Source organism: Apodemus sylvaticus, chromosome 8, assembly GCF_947179515.1.
Source record: "Apodemus sylvaticus chromosome 8, mApoSyl1.1, whole genome shotgun sequence".
Lineage (NCBI taxonomy): Eukaryota > Metazoa > Chordata > Mammalia > Rodentia > Muridae > Apodemus > Apodemus sylvaticus.
In genome coordinates this window covers 62,186,840-62,199,071 of record NC_067479.1, presented here as the reverse complement: position 1 = coordinate 62,199,071, position 12,232 = coordinate 62,186,840, and the positions used below count along the sequence as shown (strand labels likewise).

The following is a 12,232-nucleotide window of genomic DNA, read 5'->3' as shown; positions in this document are numbered from 1 at the left end:
AAGTTGGTAAAACCCGACAGCCTTTTAATTAGCAAAGGGATCAGTGTTGTCACTGCTCTGTTTTATTTTGAACACATACTAGGGAGGCACTCTCCCAATGAGCTACACTACAACTCTACAGAATGCATTTAGTATGAGAGCTTGACTAAAAATAAACCTATATTCATAATTAAGAAAACAAATATCACAAATATGTCATTTCTCTTATTTATCAACTTACACTGATGTTTACATTTTTTCCATTAAAAACCATGTCTAGGATCTGGAGAGATGGCTCAGCAGTTAAGAGCACTGACTGTTCTCCCAAACATCTGAGTTCAATTCCCAGCAACCACATGGTGGCTCACAACCATCTGTAACGGGATCTGATGCCCTCTTCTGGTGTGTCTGAAGACAGCTACAGTGTATTTTATACAGTGTATAAAATAAATAAAATTTAAAAAATGTCTGGTACTTATAACTTCTTTTACTTTTATTATCTCTAATTTTCTTCTTTTAAAAGTTGCTTAAGTTAGGGCATGGTGGTACATCTGAAATCCCAGCACTTGCCTGGCATAGGTGAGAGAATCATGAGTTCAAATTCAGCCTGGGATATATACCTAAGCCTCTGAGATGAGCCTGAGTTATTCTGTGAGGGGGCTGGAAATGGAGCCCAGTGGCCTTGGCTGAGTAACCGGATCAAGCAGAGTTTATGGGAAGAGAATACAAGTGAGCTCTCAGCCATGACTATAAAATGGTCAAGGGAGAAACAAAGTAGAGTCTGGTGGAATCTGAGACTCCTAATCTAATCCCGGAATTCCTTTCAACTGCAAACAAAAATGCTTTGTCTAAAGTTAACAGAGCTCAATGAAAGGAGAGGCAAAACTAGGTATCAACTTTCCTGACTGAAAAATCCTTTTAAAAATAACACTATGCATTCTTACTAGTTATTAATTAAAGGTTGGCCAAAACAGAGCCATTGAGTTCTAAATTTTAAAAAACCAGTTAGCATAAACCAAAGGAACATATGCATATCTGCAAATTTGAGCAAGCCTGATTATATAACAAAAACTTAAGGCCACAATACTAATAAAATAATAAATTTATTTGCTTTGGAAATAGAACAAGCTTGAAAAAATTAAAAATACTAATTCAATAGTAATAAGGAGAATAATAGAACACTGAATATTTATAAATAAAATGACTTATTTTTAATTATCTTTACCTTAAGATTTGTTAATATTTATTTATTTTTTGAGACAAGGTCTTTCTATATAGTCCTAACTGCCCTGGAACTCACTATGTAGACCAGGTTGACCTCGCAGAGATCATCCTGCCTTAGCCTCCTGAGTGCTGAGATTAAAGATGTGTGTCACTACTCCCAGCAAATGTTAAACTTTTGAATTATTAGAAAGTAAAAACAGTTTTAAGCGTGGGAAGTGGTGCTAATAAAACTAGAGTCAATTATCATCCTCCCCCCCCACCACCACAAAAAAATCCATGAAAAGGGCAAGATAGGTTTCTGGTGACTGTTTAGGTAAAAAGGTAAAGATAAATTATCATTCAACATATTTAAATAGACTGAACTTAATGGATTTTGTACTCACTCGACCTTTGATCAAAATATTAGAAGAAATTTTAAAAAAATCTTTAAAGCCTTATTTTCTAATTAAAGAACACAGGAAAAAACATACTAATATGTGCTGACAATAAGTTAATTAAATTCCTATATCTACTAAAATGGTGGTCTGGACAGACTTTTAGTATTGTTTTTTCTCTTCCCAGATTTGGATCTTGAAAGATAAGCATTATTCTGTATCAGTATAACTACTAAAGATACACAAATTAGAATTAGATTAGAGAAAGCAACTACAGTTTGGTGAGTAAGGAAGGAAGTCTACTCTTCCTATGCCTCTCCCAATACTCATGGGACTGGAACAACAAAAAATGAAAAGGAAGAAAAACCAGGAAGAGATGCACAAATGCCAGTGCATTTCCATATACAGTAATCAAATTCATGGAAATGTATATACATCATACATAGTTGAGTTAAACACACATTTTCCATATTTTTGTATCTGTGTGTGTGTTACACGTGTGTGGGTGTCAGGAGGCCAGAAGAGAGTGTTAGATCCCCAGACTTCGAGCTGCAGGCACTGGGGGAACAAGAAACTGAACCTGGGTCCTTTGAGCAGCACTTAACCACTGAACCCGTCCCACAACCCCAAGCTTTTCTCATCGTAGCTGATCACAAAAAGGCATAAAAGAAGCTTAAAGGAATCATGGGGTTACTTCTAAGCCTAGGTTCTATAAACCTCCTAGCTCTTGTATTTTTTGTGTGAAATTGAAAGGGATTCTTACCCTACACAGATTTTTTAACAAATTCATAAACACACACACACACACACACACACACACACATATGAACATTTCTCATGGTCTATGTTGAGTGCCATGTAGTTAGTTGTTTGCTAAACATTTATTGGAAAGCTTACTCTGTACCAAGCCCTGTGCTAATTGTTATTCATCGACTGCTTTCTGAAACAAATTACTGTTTTGAGCTTAATACTGCCTTGGATCTTTTGCCTAATTATTGAATAAACCATATTACTAAAATCAAAGTTCTTTTCAAAACCCTTTTGATAATATATTAACATTTTAGAGGGCACTATAATTTTCTTGGTTTTCAGTTGAACAAAGAAAACACTAAGTATTAACATATGCCAATCATGACAGAAATTAAGGTAACCTATATGGTAAGAAAACTGTCCAGACTTGTTCAAGACAAGTTAAACAGGTTAAGATTTGGAATCAACTGTTCTGCTGTAGTTCTTTAATGGTCTCTTCAAACAACAACAACAACAACAAAAAAAAAAAAACCAAAAAACCCAAAATATTCTTAAAACCTGGGGCACTAGCATGATAAAGAGCATGGCCCAAACTGAACAGTGTTACTTAAAGCAAACAATGCTGTGCAGAGCACACAGAACAGGTGAACGGTGGTACTTGTTTGAGGTGACTGTAAGGCCAACATTGTTCATATACACATCACCACTGGCTGAAGCAAGAGGAGGGGTAACAACACACTTAAACTCTGGAAGCACAAAGGTGAGACTTTCACGTCACTGTCTACACTTGGCCCACTTTAACGACAACCCATTAGCACTTGGCAATCAGTAGTGATGCAAACGGTGGCAGGCAGGCCACATCTCTGAGCTCCAACTGGTACTCAATCTTAACTTCTATGTTGTTTGTGGATGTTTGTTTTGGTTTGCTCATGCTGTTCTAGGAGCTTCTCAGACAGAAGCGTCCTGAGTTACTCATCTGTTTACAGATAAGTTATCAGTTATAAGGGAGAGGCCTCTCCAAGTGGTAACCCCAGTTCCAAGGAGAAAGATGGGAGGAAGAGAAAGAGAAAACATTTGGGGCCAAATGCTCAAATGTGTCTTATGAAGAATGGGTAATCTCTACTGATACAGACTTCGAAGAAGCAGCATGACACAAATAAATCATGATTCAGGAAACTGAATCATGATAATCAGGAAACTGGCGTTCTGTCATGTGGGCACTCTCAATGTTAAAGGACGAGAGAAGCAGACGCACAGATTAAGTATGTGTCGAGAAATGTACTACAGTAGACCTCCAATAAAGCTCTGTAGCCCTCAAGAATCTTAACCCTGCACATTTCACAACACTTCACAGTTTCAAAGAGCTTCCAGACTGTTGTTTTCATTTGATCTCAAATTTGACAACTTTGTGAGGTAGGTAGAGGAGATATTTATCTTCAATCTTCATCTTTAAACAAGAGGAGCTAGGTTCATGGAGGCTGACTTGTTCAAAGTTGAAAACTAGCATATGGCAAAGCCAGACCTCTCCAGAGTCTAGGGCATTTTTTTTTTTCTCTGAGTGTGATTCTTGGATAACCTGCTGAGACTCTTCTGTGGTATTTTTAGAAATACAGATTTGTGAAATCCTACTGCCTTTGATTTATTGAGTAAGACTCTCTAGAGATGAGAGCTGAGAATTTTGCATTTTGTAGTGGATTCTAACAGAGTAAGAAACAACTGCATATCAGGAAACAATACAGATATTTCACTGAGTCTGGCTCCATCTTCCATATTCGAATGAGATGCCATCAGCCCATCCTTAGGGGAAAGGGAGCTTAAAAGAACAGCTTCAACCCGGCTACACTGACAATCACCTGGAAAGCTGTTTGTGTGTTTTTAAAGCATCAACTCAAACCTGACAGAAAGATGTTGGCTATTGAGAATTTCCAGAGTGATTTGTACCTGCAATCAGGGCCGAGAATCACTTATATTTTCTGAATAACGTATTAGCATTTTCAAGAATTTTTCTTTCTGATTAATTTCATACAAATAAAGCTCACAGTTCATGTCCTAAATCATTTAAGCTTTACAAGATAAAATATCAAGAGGTTCTTACTTGATATTTTTAAGATTAAATGGTATTCACAGAAGAGTAACCATGCTCCACTTAGTAAAATGGTTTTCAAGAACCCAATCAATCGCCATTCTGGACTTAGAGTATATATTCCAGCTGTAAACCACAGTAATTCAGAAAATAGGGATGTGGGGCAAAAGCTGTAGCCAACTGGCTACTGGGGAATTCGGTGCAGACAATCAGCTCGCTATAGGAGGGCCTGGGGACCAAGGTCTGATGGCTTTGGCAAGATCACATCTCACTGTAGAAAAATACAACAATGAATACACAGAAAATATTTTGCCATTTGTAATTTGTTTACCACTAAAACCCCTTATAATGTGTGATGCTTATCTTACTGCATGCTTCCACAGAACATATGAACGTGAAATTGTCTACTATTTCCTGGGAAAAATGGCCACAAATTAAAATGTTTCTATCATGCATATGGATATTATAAAAGCATAGCCCATAAAAGGAATATTTACAAAACAAAACCCAAACCAGTTACAGGGGAAATGCACCTCTCTGCCTTTGCTCCAGTGCTCATCCACAGCCTGCATATTTGGGGGAAGATTGACAGATTTTGAGAGAACCTCCTACAGGACAACCAGATCTTCTGTGGCACTGTTATCTCATTAGCTAAAATACCCTTGTTGGCTTATCAAAGTCTTCTACAGTTTAAAAACAGTTCCTTTTTTCACTCTGTGGAAATAAACCTACAAAGTCCTAGTATTCATCTGAGAAATAAACCTTGCATAGAAATTTTCTTTAATTCTGAAACTTTGTTTTATTAACAGAGCTACCAGAATGTCATTTCACAACTAGTTCATATTATATGAAAATTCACTACAAAGCAGTTACCACACATAGAGGATTTTTCTAGATATAAAATAAGCGGGTTTATAAAAATGCTCACCAGACAGTCATCTCTTCACAGCCTAGAAAGAATTACTTTTGTGAGGATATGATTCTTAGTATTTTGGATGTGTTCATATCCCAAGGTTGACGTGATACAACAAGCAAAGACCTACTTTCCCAGTGTGCACACTCTGCCCGAGAAAGCAGACAGGGAGTTACCGCAGCCAGCCATGCAAAGGCAAAGACTAAAACCTGCTTTTGAACAGCACACATTTCACCTTGGACAAGACTAAGCACTGGTTCCATCCTCTTCAATAACACGGTTCATGCTGGTGCCATGTGTAATGTGAGTCATGGGGTTGTTACTGAGGTCTCGGATGCTGCTGTGGCGGGACTGCTCGTTGAGCCGATGCGAGCTACTGTGTCTGGAGTGATCCGTGAGCCGTGACATGCTGCCGTGAGGTAGTCTCTCCTCCATCCCTCGGTAACTGCAGGGAGTGTACCTGCACACGAGAGGGGCTCTGAAGTGGGTAACAGAACACACCAGAAAACAGGACTAATACTTTTCATTAAAATGCCTTAGTGACCAAAGTACTCAATAAATAAACAGTGAGAAGGCAATAACTGACACGATTATTTAGAGTAATTCTACATGCTGTAGAATTATCCAATGTGGCTAACAGAAAGAGATAATCCACTTAGGTCCAAGATAAAGGTCCTATTCCCTGCAGAAGGGCAAAAGGTAAATAAGTAAGGCTGGCCTACTTGGAGCTGTGTTAAGTATGGATACTTTCCTTACTCAGGTACGTTTCAAAAACACTGGGCCCAGAAAAGATGAGGAAAGGGGGTTTTCAGACTCTACAAGCTGAGGTAAGGTCAGCAGCAGGGCAAACATCCGTTTTACTAAAAGACTTGGCTTGGAAGAAGGAACACATGAAACCAGAGGAGAAGTTAAAGGTGAGCTAAATATCAGTGAATGGACTGCCACACATTGATGACATCTGCACCTGTATCGTCTAGCTGGCTAGTTACCAGCTGAATCAGTCATCTGTAAATGATCTTAATTATTTTCACAGGCCTAAAACTGTGGCCACACTAATTCATACAAGTTATATCTACTGGGAAGTTGCATCCTGATACTCTGTAACTAATTCTCTCATCAACTTGATTATGTGGACTCCTAGCTGGGCTTTGCATACATCAACTGGCCTATACAGCTCCCTACAGGTAGCCTTCCTATCCAGAAACACAACAGGGGCTGATCAAATTTTCTTTTGTTGAAATCCTGATTCACTGAGCCACATCAGAGGCAAGAATTGAAAAGAACCAATAGGCTAGAGAGATGACTCAGAGGTTAAGAACATTTCCACTGGCTGTTCTTCCAGAGGTCCGGATCAATTCCCAGCAATCACATGGTGGCTCATAACCATCTACAGTGAGATCTGGTGCACTCTCTTCTGGCGTGCAGGCATACATGCAGGCAGAACACTGTATCATCATCATTACCATCACCATCAAACCTCAGACACCGGAATAAACAATTATTAGTTCTAGGGCAGTCAAGCTCATGAAAACCAATTACATCTTTTTCTTTATTGGTCCACTTACAAAGCTCATGTGGTATTTATCCATCTTTATGGCTTAATAGTGAGTTCTTCCAAGATAAGTACCATACTTTATCTTTTTTCTTTTAAGATTTATTTATTATTATTTTTTTTAATAAACTGCCTGGCAGTTTGGGTTTTTTTTTTTTAAAGATTTATTTATTTATTATATGTAAGTACACTGTAGCTATCTTCAGACACCCCAGAGGAGGGCATCAAATCTCATTACAGATGGTTGTTAGCCACCATGTGGTTGCTAACCGCTAAGTCATCTCTCTAGCCCCTTAAGATTTATTTTATGTATATGAGTACATTGTCTCCATCTTCAGACACACCAGAAGAGGGTATCAGATTCCATTACAGATGGTTGTGAACCACCACGTGGTTGCTGGGAATTGAACTCTAGACCTCTGAAAGAGCAGTCAGTGCTCTTAACTGCTGAGCCATCTCTTCGGTCCCATATTTTATTTTTTAATCTTTAGAATGTTGAGAATTTTTTTCTAAAATACTTTTGTTCATACACACACTCTTTTGGAAAACATAATTTAGAATAATAAAAGTTAAAGAGAACTGAATATCCTTGATGACTTTAATGAACATGCCGTTTTGCTTCTAGCACTGGGGTAAGAGGCCTTGGGCTACAAAAGCCCTGCCTAGATATAATGTTTTAGACAAGGTTTCTAAAAGTAATCAGGGCCAGGAATGCTTCTTAGGCCTACAATACCAGCACTCAGTGATGAGACAATAGAATGAGAACTCAAGGCCAGCCTGAGCAACACATGAGACCCTGTCAACACCCCGGGCAAGGAATGGATGCAGAGCGCTGTCTAACGCTGGCCCGGATATATGGTCATGAGTTCCATCCCTAGCAGTGCAGAAGACAACACACAAACAAACAACTTCAGGATATAGCAAACTATTTTGGCTTTTGTCTGTCTATTTTGCTTATAGAGCTGAGGATTAAAGTAAGACCTTGGGCATACTGGGCAAGGGACTTTCCACGGAGTAATGAGCTCAGGCTCACTCCCCTTTTCATTCTTTCTCCCCGAAGCAAGGCCTCTAAGTAATCCTAGTTGTCCTAGAGCCCACATGTAGACCAGGCTGGCTGGGAATTTGCAGACATCCTCCTGCCTAAGTTTCCCAAGAGCTGAGTTTAAAGGTACACACCATGTCCAGCCCATTCCCTTTCTAATAGTCATCGAAATAAATCTCTATAAGCAGCTAAAGAACTGCCGCTTTAAAAATGCCATGACTAAGGGGAATCATTTGTAAAATCAAAAGCTCTGAAAGAAAGTGTCATAAACACTGCTGAGGTGGCCATCTAGCTATGACAGTGCTTGTCAATGGACGTTTTCACTTAATCACAGAGTTTTAAATTGAGACGTCCTTTGAAAACAGTCTTAAAAACCTATCTAGGGACCAGGCATGATGGTACACATTTTGAGTTTCAGCATACAGGAGGAGGCAAGGTTAACAGAGGGAGACTCTGTTTCAAGATACCCCCCCAACCCACCTACCTCTAAACCCTCCAGTAATTGGCTGTAGCCAGTTTTATTTAATCAACAGTTTTAAATCAAAGAACAAAGTTTGCACAACAAAAGCTTGTAAACATAAAAAGTCACTCATAGGCCTAGACCTTTGGGTATAAAATTTAGCATTATAATACATAGTAATAGACCAAACCTCAATACTATAATATGGGCATTCCAGAATCAGTCAAAAAGTGATATTTCCATTTGATTCTCTTTCCTATCTGCTATCATTCATGTGAGCAACTAAATCAGCCAGGCGGTGGTGGCCTTTAATCCCAGCACTTGGGAGGCAGAGGCGGGCAGTTTTTTGAGTTCAAAGCTAGCCTGGTCTACAGAGTGAGTGCTAGGACAACCAGAGCTACACAGAGAAACCCTGTCTTGAAAAACCAAAAACCAAACCAAAACAAAAAACCCCAACTAAATCAAACACTGTTCACTAATGTGATGTTCTTCACTCCAATGCTTTCCCTTGCAGGTCACCTATGTACCAATCCAGTCACGAATTCCCACACTTTTCCCACTCACTTTATTTTCTACCCATTCTCTCATCTAACTACCAATTATTCTTTGAAGTGGTGTTTACAGGTATACATATGTAGTATATAGATTAATAATTATCCAAGTAGTGAATCAAAATGAGTACTGGGAATCTGTGACCCATGGCAGGGTAGCTTGAGATAATGATGGCCAGAAGACAGCACCAACACACAGTTAAAGCCTGACTGAACCACAAGCCCCGATGAGATGGCCTTTTGGATCATGAAAATCCGTGTGCAGACTTTCCATTTCAATGTCATCTTGAAACCTCTCACACATGCCTACAGTTCTGGGCATGGACGAGAGTCCTATAGATGTATATTCCCTCACCTGGGTACAGGATCCTTCAACAGACTACAACCACATCAGTCTGCTTCATATGTATGCACTATACCTTTTCTATGGGTCTGTGCTCCTAGAATATAGAAATTCAAACCTTTCTCTTCTATGTATTTATGTACAGAATGCCATACTGTGACAATATCTGTTCATCACTGAAAAGGATAGATCAGGACTTCAATATCCTTGCTATGAGTTCACAGATGAAGTACATTCCAAAGGTCATCAGATTCCCTATGTCCTTATCAGCATCTTAAATTAAGATCACAAATTGATGGTTTCATTATACTCTCCTTTGTCATGCTATTGTGAGGAATGGTTCTAAAATTCAAGTCAGACTGTATTATTCTAGTACTCCAAGTCCTGTAGTACCCTTTCATTGTCAGAGAGAAACAAATCCCCAGCATGGTCTTGATTCCTATAAGTCCCAACACACACCATGCTCTGGGCGCAACCCAGACACTGAACCTTGCCTGCCTGTTCTTGCTCTGCATGCTGTTCTTGTCTTTCCGAGTGTCTCCTCTGACCTCTCTTTGAAGTAGAAGTGGCATCAATTGTAAAGCTGTTTCTGACTGTCCATGATGAGGTAGATGGTGTTCTTCTCTGTATTCTAAAGCATCTTGTGTACACACACACACACACACACCCCTCTCTCTCTCTCTCTCTCTCCCTCTCTCCCTCCCTCTCCCTCTCCCTCTCCAGGTTCTCTGTAAGAGGGAGGAGTTGGCTTTTAGTATATAGCTTATTTCATTTAAAATGATGACCTCTAGTTCTACTCAATTTCCTGCAAAGAATTATTTTATTATTCTTTATGGCTAAATAAAACCTCACTGTGCCTCTGCACATTTTGTTTATTCATTCCTCTGCTGGTGGAAACCTAAGTTGATTCTACAAGTTGACTATCGTGAACAGTGGTGCAGCAAGCATGGGTAGAGGGTTGTGTGCATCCTGCTGACTTAGATCCCCTTGGATATCTTCTCCCAGGTCTCATAGGTGAGTCATAAAGCAGTTCTCTTTTTAGTTTTCTGAGGGACCTCCATAATGATGTCCACAGGGGCCGGAATAATTTAAATCCTCCCTAGCAATGTTCTTACTTCCCCTCCATCCTTCCAACATTTATGTTAGTTTTCTTAAAAATATTCCTTTCAAGAGTGAGCTGTGTAGCTAGCTCTTCCCACTGCTTCTCTCTCCTCTGATAAACTCGTATTCTCTCTCAAATGACTTAATGTACTACCTTCTAGACAGTTCCTAGCTCTAGTATCCCAGAGTCAAATTTAATGAGAAACCCACAGCCAGGCTTCTCTCAAGCTTTCGCTATGAAGCTTTTTCCTGGATGCTCTACATGATACCAGAAAGAATCACTCCTACTCTCTGCTTCCACTGCTCCTAATAAATAGGATGCTGGAATGTGGCATGATCAAAACCCTGGGTTTAAACCCGAGTACCACCACCAAAAAGCAGTAGCTGACAGTTTAATGGCCACATCTGCTACCTCCCAGTTTTATAAATAAGGTTACTGAGATACTTCTTGTCTGACTGCATACTGCCACAGCAGGACTGAGCAGTAGTTGACACTTTAACCAGAAAGCCTAAAGTATTTACTATATGGCTCCTGAACACTTTTGAAGACCTGGAATACATTTTACTTCATGTACTTATTAACATAAATAACTGACCTGTGGTCTAACACTGAGACGGGCTCTGTTTTTAGTGACTAGGCACTTTATCTCATTGGGCTTTTGTGACATTAGTAAATAGGTAGTTACTACTACTACTTCTCCTTTATAGATAAGGAAACTGAGCTTCACATTCTAGATTTTTTTTCAAGATTTACTTTTGTTCTTCCTAATTATGTGTAAGTGTATGTCTGCATGAGGGTACATGCACATGCGTGCAGGTTGCTATAAAGGCCAGAGGGGTTGGATCCTCTGGAGCTGGAGTTGCAGATGGTTTTGAGTCACCAGATGTGGGTGCTGGGAACTGAACTCAGGTCCTATGGAAGAACAGCAAGTAATTTCAATTGCTAAACCGTCTCCATAGCTCCCGGATCCACATTCTTAACCATGACACTGAACACACCACCTTTCTAGATTGGGAACCTATGAAGTGCAGAGCTCATGGCACATAGTCCCTCTATTCCCAGAGCTCACACAGCACAGTGTAGGAAATGCTGACTAACTTAATGAATTAATTCTTTTCTTCCTCCTCCTTTTCCCCCTTCCTCTTTGTTCTGTTTTTGTTTGTTTTATTTTGCTTTTTGTTTCTCTCTGTAGCCCTGGCTGTCCTGGAACTCTGTAGACCAAGCTGGCCTCAAACTCAAGAGAGATCCACCTACCTCTGCCTCCCAATAACTGGGATTAAAGGTGTGCACCACCACCACCCAATTAAATGCATCTTTCTAAACTGAGCATCTGCCTTCTCTTATCTCCACTCAGTGCCCTACAGTAACAACATACTGCTTTTGTATCAGGTCTAAACCCCAAAGTCCTTTGGCTTTAAATTCCATAATCTGGAACAACTATACCTAAGTTTAAAATGTTTACTAATGCCCCACTTAAAGTTTAGGATTGGCTCCTTTTAATCTGTGTGTGTTCCTAACTGAATACGTAAACTACGTAGCTCCTAGAACTTACCTGCCGTCACGTGACCTGTGGAGGCTGCCGTGGTAGCTGCTCACTTTGCTGTGGACACTCCCTGCTTTGCTTCTTTGATCGTCCACCATGGCCAGCTGAGTTGAAGAAGCATGTGTGGATGTGCCTTGAGTGGAAGTTCCTCTAGATTTTCTTATAATTGGAGTATTTGGGTCCCTCAGGAGTGACTGAGCAAAGTCAGGCTCTTGGAGCACCTGCCGGCTCTCATTCACTATCCTAGACAATACAACAGGAAGCTTAAGATACAAATGAACATTCCTATAGACCGACAACCACACTGCTAGAGAAA

General features: G+C 39.8%; 1 protein-coding gene across 1 annotated transcript in view; it reads right to left on the bottom strand.

The window, feature by feature from the left end:
* Window positions 1–1,642: 1,642 nt before the first annotated feature.
* Fzd3 (frizzled class receptor 3) overlaps window positions 1,643–12,232 on the bottom strand; it is a 64,960-nt gene continuing 54,370 nt past the window's right edge. The window contains exons 6-7 of the mRNA XM_052191174.1: window positions 11,926–12,159; window positions 1,643–5,783 (exon numbers count right to left, since the gene is read on the bottom strand). Coding sequence (XP_052047134.1) covers window positions 5,570–5,783; window positions 11,926–12,159 — 448 coding nt within the window. The 3' untranslated portion in view covers window positions 1,643–5,569. The remainder of the gene's footprint in view (window positions 5,784–11,925; window positions 12,160–12,232) is intronic.